Here is a 21,159-nt window from a genome sequence, read left to right on the forward strand (position 1 = left end):
AGGAGAAAAAGAAATGCACTTTGTCTTTCTCTCTCACACACACAAACAATATCTCATTGTTTCTTCTTCAGTGAGCAGCTGCGAAGGAAATTGGGGGAGGGAAAAGAACAAAACGTTCCATCTTTGTGTTTACACAGAGCTAAGCTTTTGGTTCAGCCTTCCTGAATTGTAGGGGGTGTGTCATGCATTAAAATTAAACAGCAATGACCTGATGAAGCTTATAAAACGACTTGGGTGAAGCCAGTTACCAATACAAGGCATCTCAAATTGGATGATTCTACCTTTGGAAACTGCCTTCATCTTGATAAAAAGGTATGTACTATAGTTTTAATTTTTATTTAGGATAAATAATGTTTAAAACAGAGACTGTCTTAACTTTCAATTGTCCCTTTTCAGCTAACAATGATAACTAACACGATCATGAGACTGACACACTCCCTGCTGCACCAAGAGGGCCACTTAACGAACATAACTGCGGGCTTGTGCCAGTAGTTTTGCAGACTTGGTCTTATTTTTCCTCAAACAAACTTACAAGGCAGATATTATTAGTGCCGTTTTTCAGTTGAGGAAACTTACGCAACAGGCCTAAGGTAAAACCACCAGCAAATGCCAGAGCTGGGTGCCAACCCAATGCTGATTCACCTCAAAGTCTTCTGCTTGCACTGTGCACCCCTTCTGTACTATATGAATCAATGAGAGGACTTTCCATGCACCAATACTGTACTAGATGAATTCTCAGGCACTTGTTATCCAAATGTGCATTATAATAAAATACTGAAAAATGAAATGGAATTCATTGTGTAGATAGAAAATACATTTAACAATATGGTACATTGCCCTGACTGGTGTGGCTCAGTGGGTGCAAATCCAAAGGTCACTGGTCTGATTCCCAGTCAAGGCACATGCCTGGGCTGCAGGCCAGGTCTCCATTTGGGGGCGTGTGAGAGGCAACTAATCAATGTTTCTGTCCCTCTCTCCCTCCCATCCCTTCTCTCTAAAAATGAATAAATAAATAAATAAATAAATAAATAAATAAATAAATAAATAAAATATTTTAAAAATATATGGGACAAAAAATATGATCTTCAGAAGATAATATATTTTCTTGTTAGAGTCAATAGCTAAATGGGTTTTCCGGATCCATTTACTTGTGGAAATGTATTATAGTTTATCACGTGAAATCTAAAAATCTAGTCCTTAATGTTTTGCAGCTTCTTGAGATCAGAAAGTAGGTCTATTCTAACAACCAGGTATAAGGAGTGCAGAGTTTTAGGAGAGCTGCTGACATAATGAAATAATCTGGACAAATTAACCTCATTGAGTACAAAGAGGTCAGTGCAGGACCCTTCCAGATAGGATATTGTGAAGACTCAGTGCCTGGTATATGTAAAATACTGAGGTTGGGAAGCCCAATGAACGTGAGCAGTGATTCTCAGAGTCAGTGCTGACTCAGTAAATGAACCTTAGTAGAATTATTTTTAAACTATTTACTATTTGGTAAAAATAATTTTTAAATTACATTTATTTTAAAAAGTATTTCAACTCTCGTCATTAGGACAATTTTCTCATTAATGTTAATTAGAAGATGCAAAAATGTCATATATATACCCAACCAAGGTCATAGGTACATGTTAATAATATGATTTGCCCTCAGTAGGTAATCAGTAAGTGTTGGGTGAATTAGAATGGAAGGGATGTGGAAAAAATTGAGGATGCTATCAACACTTTCTCTCACAAAACATTTTTAATTATTAGAAAAAAATTACTGTAGTAAAGAGGTATCTTTGGAACAGATGCAATCAAGGGAAATAAGCCTTGCTTTGAAATCCTCCTACAGAGCTAAAAAAAAAAAAAAGTATCAACCCACAAGAGAACATTTTGTAATAATAAAGATGTCAGAATAAGACGTGGAACTGACTTTTGGTGTAACTGTCATGTAGTGAGGTGGAACTCATCAGGTTAGAGGTGGTGGGTGTGCCATAGGAAGCATGGCCCAGGGGTGCTGCAGAATGGAGATGTGGCCTGAGTTCCATCTCTCTGCCCTTCTGGGCCTCAGCTTCCCCATCTGTACACCTGGAGGGAGTGATTGGGTAAATGACTTCTAAGGTCCTGTCTGTGAGAAACGCTCACAATAAAAACACCGGGACACAGGACTTCAGCAGCAGCCGAGGCATTGTTTATTCACAGGTCTGCAGAGCTAGGCACAGCCAGGGGCATCTGTGCCCAAACAGAAAAAGCAAACTGGTTTTATACTAACTCGAATAGGTACCCCCCATCTACCCCTTTTCTCCATTACTGGGTACTCAGGAGTTACAATCTAACACAATTAACTAAGGGTAAGGGTAATTTAGTGAGGGGTCTGTTTCCAGCTCTCCCTTGTCCTGTGTTTGGGTTTGGTGATGAAGCTGTCCCTAGCTCTCCTTTGAAGAGTCAACCTGTGTTTGAGTGTGGTAATAAACCTACCTCTAGCTCTCCTTTGAAGAGTCCCAGAGTCCCTGCATTTGGGTTGAATATCTTCCTCCTCTAATCTTAGAGACATTTGTGATGAGCTGTGGAATGTTCTTTCGTGACATGTATGCTAATATTTTCCCTTGCTTTACTGTTGACTCAGAGACCGACCCCCTAATTCAAGATTACATTTGTCCTTTGCTGTTAATTATTTTCTAGTGGTTTGAGAGTCACCAGTTTTTTTGTGCCTTACACGTCCAATTTTGGAGACCCCGTAAAATGTGCATAATGTGTGGCCCTCCTCTGAGGTTAAATCTTTTGGACAAAATGGTGAATGTGTCCCCCACTGGGGGCCAGGTGTAGAGCTCCAGTGGTTCTAAGAGCCTCTTGGAAATGAATGCAAATTTTTGTAGGTTTAGGCTGGGTTTCTGCAAATCCATCAGGAGAGGCTAAAAGACAGGTGTTGATAAGACCGATGGGAAATGGAACCTCAGAGACTAAGGAAGACGGTTCTCCCCCATTTCTTGCAGACTTGCTCCAGGGAGGCTCAGTGACCACCCCTCTCTCACCACCTCACTCTGTCAGCTTTTATTCATTATGTAATTTTTTTTTTTTTTTTTTGAAAACTGGCCTGAAGAAAAGCTGTTGATCCTTAAAGGTTATTTGAAGGTTTAGAGACTCATAATAAAGGGGCTATAATTATTCCTATTATGACACATCCTTTTAAATGCTCAGATCTGAGAACATTTTGCTTGCATCGATTCAGTTCTCCTCATCACATGGCAAAAGGCAAAGTGCTGGAAATAGCTCTTGTGCATCAACAGGCAAGGAGTCACATGGAAGAGAGCAGACTGAAAGCAAGTCGGTGAGAGAAGTAGGGAACAACCTAGAGCTGAGACCCTGCCAGCAGTCCTGCAGCCCCTCACCCATGCCCGCTGCCCCTCCTCAAAGCAGCTTCAGCTGCCCTTGGGCAGAGGTGCTTATTACAAAGTTGCACGCAAGCTACTAGTTCTTCTCAAGTTAAATACACATCTATGAAAAATGTCCCTAATAGAATATAATAAATAAATAAGTAAATAAATTCAGGAAACAATCATTTGTTTTTGCTTTTCATAGTAACAGTAACTAGCATTTATTGAGCATTTTCTCTGTCAGACGCTACTGTAAATACTCTCTATTTTCTCATTTAATTCTTGCAAAACTTCATGAGGTGGGTATGATTACTATTCCCAGTTGATAGACCAGGAAACTAAAGTATAAATTGGACATAGTTATACTTTTTACGTGGCAAAGGCAAAATGTAAAAACTCGGTCATGTCAGGGTGATGGCTGCTCCTTGTTAAGGTTTCCAGGCCTCCTCCTGGGTTGATAAAGCAAGACTGGGGCAGGGGTGGGGGCGTGGTCAGGAAGGCATTTTTCTTACAAATCTCCTAAGATACTAAATGTTGCAGTTTGTTTTCTTTTTTTTTCTCTCACGGTTCACTTGACAGCTTCAATCTCTCCCTTTGCCTGCCCACTTCCCCCAACACTGTTTCTGTTCACTCGAGTATCTACTGTGCCTGCCACTACAAGGTTCTGTGGCTGAGGCCAAGGAGAGTCAGACACAGTGTCCTCCCTTGAAAAATGCCTAATCAGGTGTGGGGGAGAGGTTGCAGAGTAAATCCAGCAAACTCAGATTCCATGCACAATGTGATCTAATGCAGAAGAGAGGCTCACAGGAGAGGAGGACCACACAGCAGTGCTGACAATTCAGGTGGCCCTGGAGGATGAGGGGCTCATACAAGGGACTGAGCAGGAGGATTGTCTACAGAAGGGGCCCACCAGCCAGAAACCTTTCTCTTGTGATTTCAGAGAAGACTCCAGCTTCTTTGTTTCCTTCAGTTCCAGGTTCCAATCCCAGCCACCAGCCCCAAGATGGTGACAGCACTGCTGCCGCTGCTTTCGGCACTGGCTGGCCTCTTCAGCATGGCAGAGGGACAAGCATTCCATCTTGGAAAGTGCCCTACCCCTCCTGTGCAGGAGAATTTTGATGTGAATAAGGTGTGGTAAGAGGCTAACCCCCCCACTTGTTTTGCTGTCTCCTGTTTAAATAAGTACCTTACAAGGCTGTTTTATTATTCTGTTTTGGTGGCCACAGCAAGTCTGTAGTAGGTACTTACCTTACTAGTGGTTCCCACCAAAGCCGACTTTGAGATGAGAATCAGGAGTCGCGAGTTTTTGTAAAATGATCCCAGGAAGCATCCGTGAGCATGTAGGGAAAGTGAGACAGAGAGGGAAGAAAAGCAATAAAGGGTTCATTCAGGATACAATTCTGCTGGGGATCCTGGGGAAATGTATGGAACACCCCTCAGATTGTCCCACAGTCGGATGCAAGTGGGCCACAGGAGCTCCCATGGCAAGGGTGCCTGGCAGAGAAGGAGACAGAGGGGCAGTGTGTATGGGAATTGCCTGTGTCTAAGGTAAATCCAGAGGTGGACTGAGAGGACATGGGACCAAGCATCGACAGCAGATGCTGCAGTGCCGATGTCCCCATTCTCAGATGAAGGAAGTGAATGTCAAAGAGCTTGTAACCTACCCAGTCACACAGCTAGTAAATGCAGACTAAGATTCAACACTAGGTTTCCCAGAAGTGCAGAACACCCCTGGGTTACCCCAAATAGGGCCTAGGAGATGACAGAACTCCTCAAGGGTCTTTCTTGTTACCTGCACTAAAGAGATATCAATATAACCAGCTCCCACACGTATGGCTTTTCTTCCTCAAATTAGTCCCAGCCTTACTGAATATCTGGGTGGCCAGGGGGTGGAGCAGCAGAAAGAGGCAGCCATTGAATGACATCACTTAGAGGCTCTCATTGCTGCTAACTCATGCCTAGAATCTCCCTGTTAAGACATATTTTCCTTAGTAGAAGTTTGGATCTCTCTCTCTCTCTGGATGAGAATTTTTTTTAAATGTTTTTGTTCAGGGCCACTTTATATATATTTTAAGTATATTTTATTGATTATCCTGTTACTATTGTCCCAATTTTTCCCCCTTTTCCCCCTTTGTCCAGTACCCCCCCTTCCCTCCAGCAATCCCACCTCTTAGTTCATGTTCCCAGGTCTTGCGTGTAAGTTCTTTGGCTTCTCCCTTTCCTATAATATTCTTAACTTCCCTCTGTCCATTTTGTTTCTACTAATAATGCTTCTTGGTCCCTGCACCATTTCCCCCTTTCTCTCCCTACCTCTTCCCAGCTGATAACCCTCCAAATGATTCCCATACCTATAATTCTGTTCCTATTCTGGTTGTTTGCTTTGTTTGTTTTTGTTTTTTAGATTCAGTTGTTGATAGTTATGAGTTTGTTGTCATTTTAATGTTCATAGTTTTGATCTTCTTCTTTTTCTTAAATAAATCCTTTTAACATTTCATGTAATAATGGTTTGGTGATGAACTCCTTTAGCTTTACCTTGTCTGGAAAGTTCTTTACGCTCCCATTCTAAATGATAGCTTTACTGTATAGACGAATCTAGGTTGTAAGTCCTTGGTTTTCATCACATTGAATACTTCTTACCAGTCCCTTCTTGCCTGCAAAGATTTTTTTTTAGAAATTCCCCGATAGTCTTTTTTTAAAATAATTTATTTGTTTGTTTGTTTATTTATTTATTTATTTTTAGAGAGAGGGGAAAGGAGAAAGAGAGGGACAGAAACATCACTGTGTGGTTGCCTCTCACTCGCGCCCCCAACTGGGGACCTGACGTACAACCTAGTCATGTGCCCTGACTGGGAATCGAACCAGCAACACTTGGCTCACAGGCCAATGCTCAATCCACTGAGCCACAGCAGCCAGGCCTGATAGTCTTATGAGAACTCCTTTGTAGGTAACTCTCTGCTTTTCTCTTGCTGCTTTTAAAATTCTCTCTTTATCTTCAGCCTTTGGCATTTTAATCATGATGTGTCTTGGTGTGATCCTCTTTGGGTCCAACTTGTTTGGGACTCTGTGCTTCCAGGACTTGTATGTCTATTTCTTTCACTAAATTAGAGAAGTTTTCCTTCATTATTTTTTCAACTAAGTTTTCAATTTCTTGTTCTTCCTCTTCTCCTTCTGGAACACTATGAGTCAGATGTAATATGCTTAAAGTTTCTCAGAGGTTTCTAGGCCTCTCCTTGTTTTGTTCTTGTTTTTGTTTTTGTTTTCATTCTTGTTTCTTCTTTCTATTCTGGTTGAATGTTTCTTTCTTTCTTTTGTTCCAAATCATTGACTTGAATCTTGGCTTCCTTCCCTTCACTGTTGATCTCCTATATATTTTTCTTTGTTTCACTTTGTGTAACTCTTATTTTTCCCTTTATTTTTTTGCCGTACTCTCTGAGTTCTATGAGCATCCTTATTACTAGTGTTTTGAACTCTGCATCTGATAGGTTGGCTACCTCCATTTTATTTAGTTCGTTTTCTAGGGTTTTGTTATTTTCTTTAATTTGAACCATGTTTCTTTGCCTCCTAGATTTAAAGCTCCTCTGTGTTTGTTTCTGTATTTTAGGTAGGGCTGCTTTGACTCCCTGTCTTAGTAGCATGGCCTATGTAGCAAACGCACCTATAAATTGTATGTTCTGTTTGTGGTGGGGGGCTCAGAGAAAGGCTTTTGGCAATTTGCTGGGCAGTCACCCCATTTCCAGTCACTTCACCCACTTCCCATATGCTATTGGCATCCTTCCAGTTGCTGTCCTGGGGTTTGCATATGCACTAATACCATGTGGGCCCTTTAAACAGCTAAAATCTGGTAGTTTCTTCCACCACCCCATACAGGCCCTTTAAGCAGTGAAAATCTGGCAGTTTCTTTCACCACCCCAACCCCCACTGGTTTTTACAGCCAGAGGTAATTGGGGTTTATCTTATCTGTGCTGGAACCTTGGGCTATTCGGTCTGGCGTGAAGCTGGGATCACTTGCTCCCAAGGTATCCTCCCAATTTTTATCTACCACACATGAATGTGGGACCATCCATTCAGCCACTGCCACCACCTCCTCTCCGTACCACGCCACCTTTCCACCCCATCTCCACAACTCTGCCCTTTCTACCCATCTGGATGAATGTAGCTTCTTTAAATTCTTGGTTGTCGGACTTCCATATAACTTGATTTTCTGACAGTTCTGGTTGTTACTTGTTTCTTAGATCTGGTTGTAGTTCTTTCTATGGTTGCACAAGGAGGCAAAGCATGTCTACCTACACCTCCATCTTGATTGAAAGTCCTGGATCTCTCTTTTAAGAAGTTTAATTGTGAGTAACATTGAGGTTGTTATCAGTCACCCTTGGGGCATGGATTAGGTAAAGAATGAGGGAACAGAGCTCAAAGCTTGAAGGGAGTGTAGGGAATGAGCACCATCAAAAGAGAGTTTAAACAGGGAAGTAGGAAGGGGAGATAACAGCATGCCAAAGTGTAAGTCAACTTTGTCCATTAATTATTAAGGGCTAATTCCTTTATTCAGGTATAGGAGATTTTACAGAAAAAATCCAGGGAATTTGAGTTACATTTCAGTTTTGGGGTAAAAATCCCAACATGCTTTGAAAGTTACAATTGATCTATATTTACAAAAATCCTTTGAGAAATAAAGCAAGAGGTTTTACTGCGATATAATCCACATACTATATAATTTACCTGTTAGAGTGATTCTTACTTTTAGTGTTTTTAGCATAGTCACAGTTATGAAATCATCAATACAGTCAATTTTAGAACATTTTCATTGTCTCAAAAAAAACAACAACACAAAACTCCATACCATTATTGGAGTTATTGCCTACTTCCCTGTAATGTACCCAGGCAATCAGTAATATACTCTCTCTATGTATAAAATTGCCTATTCTGGACATTTCATAGAAATGGAACCATGCAATGGGTCTTTCGTGACTAACTTCTTTTACCAGCATAATGTGTTCAAGGTTCATCCAAGTTGTAGTATGTATTAGTACTTGATTTCTTTTCATTGCCAAATAATATTCTACTGTATGGATTACACCACATTTTATTCATCTGTTCATCATTTGAGCTGCTTGCACTTTTTGACTATCAGGAATAATGCTGCTATGAACGTTCATGTCCAAGGTTCTTTGTTTGCTTGTTTGTCCTTGTGGACATGTATTCTCAGTTTTGTTGGGTATATGCCTAGGCATAGAATTGCTAGGTTATATGGTAACTCAGTGTTCAACCTTTGGAGTAACTGTCGGACTCTTTTCCAAAAGACCCACACCATTTTATATCTCACCAATTCTAATTTTTTCATATCTTTCCCACACTTTTTATTGCCATCTTTCTGATTATAGCCCTTTTTAGTGGATAAGAAGTGTTATCTCATAGTGGTTTTAATTTGCATTTTTTAATAGAAAATGATGTTGAGTATCTTTTCATGTGCTTCCTGGAGATGTGTCTATTTAAGAAGTCCTTTGCCCATTTATCAATTAGGTTATCTATCTTTTAATTATTGAGATATGAGTTATTTATATCTTTTAGATACAAATTCCTATCAAATATAAGATTTGCAATTTTTTTCTCCCAGTCCATGGATTGTATTTTTTGCTTTATTGCTACATATAAGTTTTTAATATTCATGAAGTCTAATTTATCTATTTTTTCTTTTGTTGCTTGTGTTTTTGGTGTCATAGCTAAAAAGCCATTGCCTAATTGAAGGTTATAGAGATTTACTACTATATTTTCTTCTAAAGATTTTTAGATCTAAGTCTGTGATTCATTTTAAGTTAAATTTTGTATATAGTGTGATATAGGGGCCCAACTTGTTCATTTACATGTGGATATTCAGTTTTCCTAGAACTATTTGTTGAGAAAAACTATTCTCTCCTCATTGAGGAGTCTTGGCATTCTTGTTGAAAATCAATTGACCATATATGTAAGAGTTTATTTTTGGACTCTCAATTCTATTCTGTTTATCGATATGGTTATCTTTATACCAGTATGATACAGTGTTGATTGTTATAGCTTTGTAGTTAAGTTTTGAAATCAGAATGTATGAGTTTTCCAACTTTGTTCTTTTGGCCAATTTGGGTCCTTTGCATTTCCATATGAATTTAGGATTAGTTTGTCAATTTCTGCAAAGAAGCCTGTTGGGAGTTTTAATAGAGATTACAATTGTTTATCAATTGCTATCTTAGAAATTTTAAGTCTTCCAACTCGTGAACTTAAGATATATTTCCATTTATTTAGGTTTTATTTAATGTTTTTCAACAATGTAGTTTTCAGAGTACCAGTTTTATGTTTCTTTGGTTAAACTTATTTCTAAGTATTACTCTTTTGATGTTATTGTAAATGGAATTTTCTTAGTTTCACTTGCAGATTGCTCACTGTAAGTGTAGAAATGTATTTGATTTCTGTATATTGATCTTCTATTTTTTAATCTTCATGAATTCCTTTATTAGTTATAATAGTTTTTGTGTGAATATGGATTCATTAGGATTTGCTGTGTATGAAATCATGTCATCTGCAAACAGAGATAGTTACACTTCTTCCTTTCCAGGATTCTTTTTAAACATTGCATTTTCCTATGTAGATAGAGAAATTGAGACTCTAGAACCTGAAAAAAGGCAAGAAAGCATATTTTCTCTAGAGCCTCTGGAAAGGAACTTAGTCTTGACTACACCTTGATTTTAGTCCAGCGAGACAGACCCATGTCAGGCTTCTGACTTATGGAACTATGAGAAAGTAAATTAGTATTATTTTAAGCTTATGGCAATTTATTATAGGAGCAGTAAAAAACTAATAACTCTAATTTTTATACAAAATGTAGCTTAATATGTATAGTATTGGTCTTTTTATTAAATGTATCTTGGAAATATTACACATTACTCTTTTAAAAGAAGATGTATAGCATTCCACTGTATAAATGTCATTATTTATTTACCCAGCTCACTGAGACCATTTCCTGTCTTTTATTATTACAAATTGTACTGCAGTAAATAATCTTACACATGCATCATTTCTAATTATCAGAGGATAGATTCCCAGACGTGAAATTGGCTGGACCAAAGAGTATATGTATAGTTAGTTTTGTTAGATATTGCCAAATCACCCACTATGAAGGCTGTAAATTGGTTTAGTCTCTATGCAAGGCAATGTATGGACACAGGAGAGTGTTTGTCCTCACCCACATGGTTGCACCCTTCCTTTAAAATTGACTGTGTACACCGAAGTTATGAACTGAGAGCAAACTTCCAATGGAAGAATAATACAAGTCTTCTAAATCCTGATCATCTGCCCTGGTTGGTGTGGCTCAGTTGGTTGGAGCATCATCCTGTAACCAAAAGGTTGCAGATTCAATTCCCGATCAGGGCACATACCTAGGTTGTGGGTTCGCATCTCTGTCCAGGTGCAGATGCATACGATCTCGGTCTGGGCACATAGAGGAAGCAACCAATCAGTGCTTCTCTCTCCCATTGATGTTTCTCTCTCTCCCTTCCTCTCTCTCTATAAGCAATGGGAAAAAATGTCCTCTGGTGAGGATAAAAAAAATCCTGATCATCTGCCAAAAGCCTCTGTGGAATCATATGAACAGAATTCAGCCACCTCTAGACTCCTACAATGAACATATCTGACTTTGTACACAATTCAAAGATGCCTTGAAGAACCATAAAACATTTGAGATGGCACCTTACATCACTTAGACCAGCGGTTTTCAACCTTTTTAATCTCGTGATATACATAAACTAATTACTAAAATTCTGTAGCACACCAAAAAATATAGTTTATTTTTTTTGCTGATCTGACCAAAAATAAGTATAATTTTAATTCATTCACACTGGATGGCTATTGTTGTGTTGGCTGTTGTCATCTTTTTATTTGACAACCTACAGGAAAAGAGATCTGTGGCCCCAAATAAATAGTCAGGTGTTGTATGTTTTAAAAAATCTTGCACACATAGGTTGAAAATCACTGATTTAGACTAACCTAGTCCTTTGACAGAGCTTCAAATTTCACATAGATTTTGGCCAAAGGGGATACAAAGAGTGTATCTAAATAAAGAACATTTTAGGAATAGAATGGGGCATTCAACCAGGGCCCACACATCCGAATCACTTATTCTCCTTTGAATCAGTATCTTGCTCAGTTGCCACTGGGAACAATGCAGCCCATTTTTCCTGGTTTCCCCAGGAAAGGGCTCTGCTCTGAAATACAACAATGGAGAAGAGTTTGCAGGTCCCCAGAGAGCCACAGGGTTTTGCTCTGCTTGTTGTCTCTGCAGTATCTTGGAAGATGGTATGAAATTGAGAAGATCCCAGTGAGCTTTGAGAAGGGAAGCTGCATCCAAGCCAACTACTCACTAATGGAAAATGGAGACATTAAAGTGGTAAACCAGGAGCTGAGGTGAGTAGCTGTGGTTTCAAAGGCATTGTACAACCTGGAGCCAACCCTGCAGAGAGCTATCCTGAGATGACTGGGTGCCCTTGCAGTACAGTTAAGGGGGGATTCAATCATTGCTAGGTCTGGACTGCCTGCTCACAACAGGCCTTGAGAGGAGAGTTTTTGGCAGGCAGCATGGTGAGGATGAGAAGTCACTCACTCATTTCCATGACCACTTGCTGACCACCTATTGTGCACTGGATCCTGTGAGAGGCAGTAGGGACTTGATGGTAACCTAAACTGCAGGTTCCTGTTCTCACTGCAAAGGGCATCAGGGACTATCTTGTCTTACCTCCAAACCAAGAGAGAAACCATTTCTACATCATCTACTGACAGAGGGCATCCAGCTTTGCTTGAAGCTTCCAGGAAACTGGGTGCTTATCACCATCCATGACAGTTTATTCCATCTCCAGACAGCTTTAGCTATGAGAAAACTCCTTTTCTCATTAAGCAAGGATCAAATGCATAAGTAGTCACACTCTGGGTTATGTGAACAGGATATCCTATAGAAGTGTACTTTTCTGTTACTGAGGGCTTCTTACAAATTGATGTTTGATCCGAAATTCATACTTTGAAAAGCAACCATAAACTTAAAAAAACTCAGGAAAACCTCTCCCACTCTCTATCAACAAAGAGAAGAGCAACAATAAAAACAGTAACTAACAGTTATTAATCATTTTATAAGTGCAAGGCAGTACTCTCTGTGTATATGTATATATACATGTGTATGTACCTATATGTATGGGTATGTATATACTGGGTGGGGCAAAAGTAGGTTTACAGTTGTTGGTATGGAAAATAATGTAATGATTACTAAACAGTAATACAAGAATAAACCCTGTGTTTCACATAGTCACAACTATAAGCCTAATTTTGCTCTACCCTGTATATTGATTTAATCCCATAACAATCCTGTAGTAACCCCATTTTTAAGGATATAAAAACTGAGGTACAGAGAAGAAAGTAATTTGCCCAAGTGTCACACAGCTTATAAGTGATGAAGCTGATATTCCAACACAGGAAAAGAGAACCAAAGACAGATAAAAGAAAGGGTGGGAATGTAAGGTTGTCCTTCCCGTTCCCTAGGGGATCTGAAAATTGTGTTCAGTTCCAAATAAACAGCTGCAACCCAGCCTGGAAGTTACTTACACTCAGAGGGACTTTCTGAATCTATTCTATTATCTACTAAGCTTCCTGTGAGCCCAAAGCACAGTGGGTTGACTCTCTGACCCTCCATAAACCAAAGAAAGAAAGTAAGGACCTTGCGGGCCTCCAGAGAAAAATTCAGATTATTTCAGAGCCCGGGAAGGGCTACAGAAATTGAGATGTAGACTCCCAGAAGATCTCACAGGAATTTTGTAGGCCCTGAATTTGCAATGACTTTATTTCAAATATTTTGTCCCATTCAAAGGCCAAGAGTCAGACAATGACAGAGATCCCAGCACCTACGTGATCCCCCACCTCTCTTTTGGAGTTGGCCAAGATCCTGAGTGTTAGGCCACCCTGCCTCTAGGATCACACCTGGTTAAGGTACAAAGGGATATGAAGAAAGGTTAGCTAGTTCAGGAAACTGGTCTAGTTTCTCCTTCCAGGAGTACTGCAGAGTGAGTGGAGGCCACAAGAGGAAGTCTGAGCAAAACACTAGCCAGCATCAGAGAATTTGAGGGACAAAGCATCTGATACAGGGTTGGAGCTGAAGAGCTCAGGCTTTTTAGAAGGGCTGCCCAGTTTCAAATCCTGGTTCTGCCACTTACTAACGACATAATCTTAGGTTATTTACAATAATCTTTCCACCTAAGTAAAATGGCAATAATCATAGCACCTCCCCCAGAAGACTTTGTGAGCAAGAATGAGGCAATACATGTAAAGCACTTAGACCAGTATCTGGCATATAGTAATCATTTCATAAATACTTCCTATTATTGTTAATCTTTTGCTACCCTTGAAAATACTCATGCATTTGCCCATGAACAAGTTTGAGTTTGTGATCAGAGACTGTTATTTCAAAGTGTTCTGGAGCAGAATGCAAATGATAGTGAAAAGGGTAAAAGCCTGATGGGAAGAGATTGCTTTGTTGCTAAGTAACTGTGTGCAGATAGAAATAGACCATCTTCCCAATGGCTGAGTTCCAGGTCAGAGAACAGGGCTGTCTCTGGCCCTATTCAATGATAAACAGACAATGCATCCAAGACCATCAGAGTACATTTCTCATCCTCCCTTACCTGGTGCTTATAGTGTGGTTTCCAGGATATCCATCACCACTAACCATAGCCTACTGACTTTCTGACACATACTGTTGCTCTAATTTTAGTTTGGCCCCCCGAGGACTGATGAACAAGCAGCTCCTCTCCTGACTGCCTAGGAAGAGCATTCTGATGTCTGAGCACCCACCCTGTGTGATGTCTCCATCCCCAGACCTTTCCCTGCTGCCCTGGGTCCATGGAGTCCCTGGGAATTACCCAGAAATGGGGTCAGCTCCCTTAAAAAGAGTGAAAATATTCCATACAACCTAAGACCATCACTTTTATATGTATACCATTTTATCTTATACCACTAAGAAAGAAATGACACTGCCAATTACAGAGTAGGATGGTATTAATTGTAAGATGCACATTTCTTCATATTTAATGTCTCTGATATCTGATTGCACCTGAGACTCACTGAAATAAGGTAAATGCTTGCTCACCACCTGCTTTTACTTGACCTACAACAAAACTTCCCACAAGCAACCAGAAGCTTGCTGAACCGGAAGGGGTCTCAAAGTTCATGTGTATGAACCCTTTTATGGGAAAGATGGTGCCGCATGAGATCACTAAGGCTGAAAGAGGGTCTTACAGATCTTCAGACTTCATGTTTTGCATTATTTTGAGTAATCAAGTCTGTCATTTTTTTCTTTGGCTTCATCTCATTTTTAAAGAGGTAATTCGCTTTTTAAAAAGTGAATTCTTAATGTACTGCATTGTTTTGTTTGTTTTTCCTTTTTATTACTTCCTTTTTCTGGAGCTTTGCAGGCCATTGCATATGGTCCAAAAGACAGTGTTGAAGTGCAAGGGCCTAACATAGTATCCAGTCCTGGAGCATTGCAATTGCAGCTTCTCATCATCCTAAGTCTGTCTTTCTCTGCTGGGTCTCAGAGACAGTCTCAAAGTAAAAGGGAAAGAATGAAACTAGAGTCTAACTTGCCTTCAAGATCCTCTCAAACTAGAAGTCATAATGTTGATCACTGTGGTTTTTCATGTAACAAATCTTGCCTTTCATTGATTTTTGGCTTTTAATAAGTTCAGGTTATTTTTTAACTCGTTGTAGATCTGATGGAACTGTGAATCTAATTGAAGGTGAAGCCTCCCCAGTCAACCTCACAGAGCCCGCCAAGCTGGAAGTGAAGTTTTTCTGGTGTAAGTATTCACTTCTTTCAGGTTTCAGGGATAGAAGATAGGCAAACCGAAGAGTAGAGCACTGGGCCATAGCACTCATGTCACATCTGAGTGTCATCCATAGTGATTCAATGTGTAATTATTTATTGAGCACTTACTACATGCCAGGCACTGGACAAGTTGCTTGAGAGACAATGGTGAGGAAGATAGGGCTGACCCTTGTCCCAGGCAGTTTACTATAAAACTACAGTGAGTGTTTCAATAGAGAAGGCACATATTGCAGCACTAGGAGATCCAATCTAGTCTTGTTTCCTAGTGGTAACTGAGGCCTGAAAAATGAGTAGTTCTTAGCAGAACAACTAACATGTACGAAAGGTTGGAGACAAGAGATTGACAAGAGTGAAGGTAAATTTGAGTCCTGACTCTGTCTGTTACTTTCAAGCCACATGATTGGAAGAGATATTTAATCACAGGAATGTAACCTCTGAATTCTAAACTAACTGAGGAACGCACAGAGGCAACAGAGAAAGCATCGCATATTAGTTTTGCTGCTTATGTAGACACACTGGAGGATTCAGCTCAAAACTGTGAGGGTTTTTTAATCCCAAAACTAATTAAGGCAGACACTGAAGTCTCCAGCTTCCAGAGGAATCACTCCCTTCCTCTCCCATTCCCCCATAGATGAAGGGCCTAGAGTGGGCAGAGAGGAAGTTCTTATTCTATAGACCGAGATAGGAATGCTAAGAGGAGGAGAGAACAGTTCCACCTTCACATACATACGACCATGGGCAACTAACTTCACATCTACCCTTATTGTTGTGAAGGTAAATTAGATAACACATGCTCTGTAAGCTGTAAAGGGCTTTGTACAGGTCAGTTTCTCTTGTAATTTCTACAAATAAGAAAGACCAGCTAAGTGATACAGGCATGGTCACTGGACTAATTAGAGGCAGAGTTGGTACTAAAACCTAGGAATCCAAACTCAACTGAGGGATGGGGATGGGAGTCAAGGTCAAATTGTTATGTGCACAACCTTCATAAGGAAGCTTTCAACAGGAACTAAAAGAGGCAAGAGTGGCTGAGGAAGCAGAGGGGGAAGAGATTTATTGTGCTTGAAGGGATCAATGTTTGCATTGGGTTTTGCAGGGCATATGGGAGATTATGAGAAAGGATGTTCCAAGTGGAAGGAATGGCATGAGAAAAGGCCTGAAAGGGCCATGGAGTGGGAAACAAGCCTGGGGGTGGAAGTGGGACAGGTCTCCAATGCCAAGTTAGGGAGTTTGAAGGTACCTTCCATGAGCAATAGGAGGCTGTCAAAGTTTTCTAATAAAGAGACAGAAGTTTTCTTTATGAAAAGGAAAATATCTGGATAAATTTATGCTTGAATGCTAGACCCTGTAGGGAGGAAGACAGAATGTGTATGCCTGAGTATGTGCAAAGTGAGGCACAATGCTGCTGCTGACATATCACTCAGGGCCAAAGAGCTCTCGGTCCAGTGGGGAGCACATGAAGCAGCTGCAATGCAACAGTAGTAGATATATGGCGAGTAGAGGCTCTCATGGGTGAGCCAGACAGGTGACACTAACTGTGTTAGAAATGTAAGTCAGAAACAATACTCAGTTTAGCTCCTGCAGCCTTGTCCAGGCTTCCATCCAGACATCCTCCAGGTGTCCTTCTGTTTTTATATTTATAAACAAACAGAAAGTCAGAGGTAGGAGGTGCCTTAGTGGGTGGTCATCTAAACTAATCCTCTTGTGTTGTCCTGATAACAGCTGGGTTCTTGACCCCCAGCCAAATTCTAGCCACACTCACACTGCCTCCTTTGTCCAGCAGTTTAGCTCTGGTTTGACTTGGCAACAGTGAGATTATTTTTGAGTAGAGGGAGTGGGATGCTTAAAACCCAGGAAAGCACATCACCTGAGACTGCATATGTGTCCAAGTCTTTTGTTCTTATGAGGTCAGCACACATCTTTTTCCCATGTGGGTCTATCTTCCACTTAACTTTAACAAGCTATGCTATGAGTTTTGCTTGGCATAAAGCTTGGCTGTGGAGGTCAAATTCACAGAGAAAGTTTCTGGATTCATATGGATTGGGTAAATCCATCTCTCCTTTTATGGACCCTTTAATTTTTGGCTTTCAATGCTATACAGATATCAACCAATGAACCTTTATAGACCTTTTGTAAGGAAGAGCTTATAACCTGTTGCCACCTGACTTACCATATTCTTAAGGATGGGAGGATTTTCAAAGGTCTGGAAGGAAGAAAAACAAACAAACAAACCAACTTTAGCCCCTGCCTCCTCCCATGGCCAAGTTCTAGAGGAAGCTGGCTGGTAGGACTCAGAAAGCCTGAGCCCCTGACCTTAGGTTCTTGACTTTGCTTAGCTAAGTAGTGCCTCCATATACACTAGTGCTAAGTGCAATCTGTCAGCCTAGGGGGTCCCACAGTTACTATGGCCTACCTGAGACCAACCTGCCATGGAGAATCCAAAACGTTAACTCTAAATTCTGGCTGCATATTAGAATTACTGGTGGGGGTGGGACTAATGTTTTTTAAAGTACCTATACGATTTCCATGTGAAGTGAGAATTAAGAACCACTTATCTAGAAAAACCAGGACCTCAGATGAAAATTTCTCTTGCTCTGGTTCCTCTTAATACTGCCCTCCTTTGGTTCTCAGTGATGCCTTCGGCTCCGTACTGGGTCCTGGCCACCGACTACGAAAACTACGCCCTCGTGTACTCCTGTACCACAATCGTCTGGTTGTTTCACTTAGATTATGTTTGGATCTTGGGAAGAAACCCTTTTCTCCCTCTAGAAACAGTGACCCACCTAAAAGATATCCTGACCTCTAATAACATTGACGTTGAGAAAATGACTGCCACAGGTCAGGTGAACTGCCCTGAGTTCCTGTAACAGGCTCTACAGGGAGGCTGCATTCACCCCATGTTCCTTCTTTTGCTTTGTCTTTCTCTACCACACCCCTCCTCTCGTAACAACAAACCAACCTACCAAGTCAAACCATTGCAAATACAGAAGCAAAATGTGGCGGCAGAAGCCAGTGGAGAGGAACTCAAGGAAAGTTGGCTCAAACACTTAACCATACACTATCCTGTTATATTGTATGCTTAATAATAAACTTTTGCTAACCTGCTGTGCTCACAGTAAATTTTGAATTGAGTCATTTGTGGATTTTTAATTATTAGCTTATGTTTGGAAATCCTTAATCAGTTATGTTGTAAAAACTAAGCACTGAACAGTTTTTTAAAAATGAACAGTTTTAAGTTTAAAGGTTAACCACCTGTTTCTGGAAAGGGAAAGCTGATGGCAAAGGCAATATTCTGGATGACCTAGCAGCTGCCCCCTTCTGTATTAGGCACTCCTTTGTGGGGGAATCATTTAGGGTTTTTAAGTTTCTGGCAGGCAGTTTCCTTGAAACACTTACTTTGTCATAAGGAGGCCTTCAGAGTCAAGCTGAAGAATGGGACCATCTTGGGGTCTGTACAAGGATAAAGAGAATCTATCAGGGAGAACTTATGGGATTTTTTTAAAGAAAGTGGATTTTTTGGGGGTGCTGTCTTTTATTCAACTTATATTTAACTGAGCTGCATTCCAGGCATTGAAAAGTACAGAATCTCTGTCCTCCCACAGAGGTTCACAGACCAATGAGGGAGACTGACAAGCAAAATAAAATTATAATCCAAGCTGAAGATACAAAGGTAGAGGCATGTGAAGAAGCCATGAGAGCTTCGAGAAAGTCTCAAACCCTGCAAGACACAGGCTCACACAAGGTTGTACAGTCACACCTCCAGGTGTTTCAACTTCAAAGAGTCGGAAACCACCTTGAGTTTTGTTTTGTTTTCTTATATTGTGACTTTCAAAATCAGAAAGACCCCAGAATTATTACCCTTCAATTTCATTTAACTCACATAACATTTATAATCTACTAATGCCTTGGGAGATGATTAGGAATTTAAGCCATTTGACTTAATTTTTGCTTTTTTCAATATGAATACAAAATATTAATTTCCATAAGCACTTGAAACTCTTTAATGCTTTATATTAAAAGTTACAAAAATTCCAAGGATATTAATAGGTACAGTTTTCATTTTACTAAATAAATATTATCTCAAAATGTAGCTCCTGGTTGGAAATTCTTAAAGACTAAAAACCACTGGGCAAAACGGCGGTACAGAGGAGGTAGGTATTGAAGCATACCCTCTCTTCCCAGCTCTGCCTACTGCTGTGTCCTGCACTTTATCACACTGCCCTCCTCACCAGAGAGCAGTTGGCTCCTCTTCTAAAATACAAGTCTTCTCAAGAGTGTTAAGATGTCTATCTATCTCTTATCTCATAGTACAAAATAAGTTGTGATTGCATTACTCTTAACAGCTGTCTGTTAATACCTAAAACAATGAAGGTGACTACATTTTGCACTTGTTCCAGTGTCTTGCCCAAAACAGAGGCTCAAATTTTTAATGTGAATGAATTACTGAATAGGTGGATAGAAGAATGGACTTGAGGTTTTTGATAAAGAAAACTATGAAGCCGGTATCAGAAATGACTGATTCTGAGAAAAAAGAAAAATTGGGAATCCAGAGCGAAGCATGGGGCAGCAAGTATCTAAAAGAAACATGGGGGAAACAATTTAAAAAATCCAGAAGGGAGAGGAAGAGAAGGAAAGTGGGAAGAAAACAGCAAAATAAAGACAATAGTATTTAATAAATCCCCTGTACCCATCTTCACTTCCAACAGTCATTCACATTTCACCAATCTTGCTTTAGCTGTAATCCACTACCCCCAGTTTTTCTCCTAGAGTGTACTGAAACAAATCCCAGATACCGCTTCCTACTATTTTTCCCATAACTACCTACATATAAATCTCTAGCAAATACACTTTTTTTTCGGTTATTCAATTACAGTTGTCCCATTTTTCCCCCATTGCTCCCCCCTCCCAGCCCATCCCTTCTCCCACAATTATATCCCTCCCCGTTGTCCATGTCCATGAGTCATTCATATACGTTCCTTGACTAGACCCTTCCCTTACTTATCCCCCTTCTCTCCCTGCCCCCTCCCCCCTACTGACAACTATTCTAGTCTTTGCCTATTTAGTTCGTTTGTTTATGTTGCTCTTTAGTTTCCTGTATTGGGTGATATCATGTGGTATTTTGCTTTCTTTGCCTGGCTTATTTCACTAAGCATAATTCTCTCTAGTTCCATCCATGTTGTCGCAAATGGCAGGAGTTCCTTCTTTCTTTCTGCTACATAGTATTCCATTGTGTAGATGTACCACAGTTTTTGGATCCACTCATCTACAGATGGGCACTTAGGCTGTTTCCAGCACTTAGCTATTGTAAACAGGGCTGCTATGAACATAGGGGTGCATAAGTTTTTTGAATTAGGGTTTTAGGATTTTTCAGGTATAATCCTAGCAGTGGAATCACTGGTTCAAATAGCAGTCCCATTTTTAGTTTTTTGAGGTAATTCCGTACTGTTTTCCATAGTGGCTGCACCAGTCTGCATTCCCACCAACAGTGCACTAGGGTTCCCGTTTCTCCACATCCTCACCAGCATTTGTTGTTTGTTGATTTGTTGATGATGGCCATTCTGACAGGCGTAAGGTGGTATCTCATTGTGGTTTTTACTTGCATCTCTCTGATGGCCAATGATGTTGAGCATTTTTTCATGTGCCTATGGACCTTCTGTATGTCCTCTTTGGAGAAGCGTTTGTTCAGGTCCTTTGCCCATTTTTTAATTGGGTTGTTTGTTTTCTTGGTGTTGAGTTGTATAAGCTCTTTATATATTTTGGAGATCAGTCCCCTGTCTGTGATATCATTGGCAAATATGTTTTCCCATATGGTTGGTTTCCTTTTCATCTTGCTGATGTTTTCTTTTGATGAGCAGAAAGCAAATACTCTTTTTAAACAAACAAGCCAAAGGTGCTTAGAGAATGCAATCTCTA

General features: G+C 40.2%; 1 protein-coding gene across 1 annotated transcript; it reads left to right on the plus strand.

Annotated features, from left to right (window-relative positions):
- Positions 1–221: 221 nt before the first annotated feature.
- On the plus strand, positions 222–18,366 carry APOD (apolipoprotein D). Its single transcript, XM_090278622.1, has 5 exons — positions 222–312; positions 4,330–4,488; positions 11,665–11,786; positions 15,129–15,217; positions 17,878–18,366. The coding sequence occupies exons 2-5, from the start codon at positions 4,363–4,365 to the stop codon at positions 18,111–18,113; spliced, it is 573 nt and encodes a 190-aa protein (XP_090134748.1). The 5' UTR covers positions 222–312; positions 4,330–4,362; the 3' UTR covers positions 18,114–18,366.
- Positions 18,367–21,159: the final 2,793 nt, after the last annotated feature.

Source organism: Furipterus horrens, unplaced genomic scaffold (genome assembly GCF_987537825.1).
Source record: "Furipterus horrens unplaced genomic scaffold, mFurHor1.1.pri manual_scaffold_1, whole genome shotgun sequence".
Lineage (NCBI taxonomy): Eukaryota > Metazoa > Chordata > Mammalia > Chiroptera > Furipteridae > Furipterus > Furipterus horrens.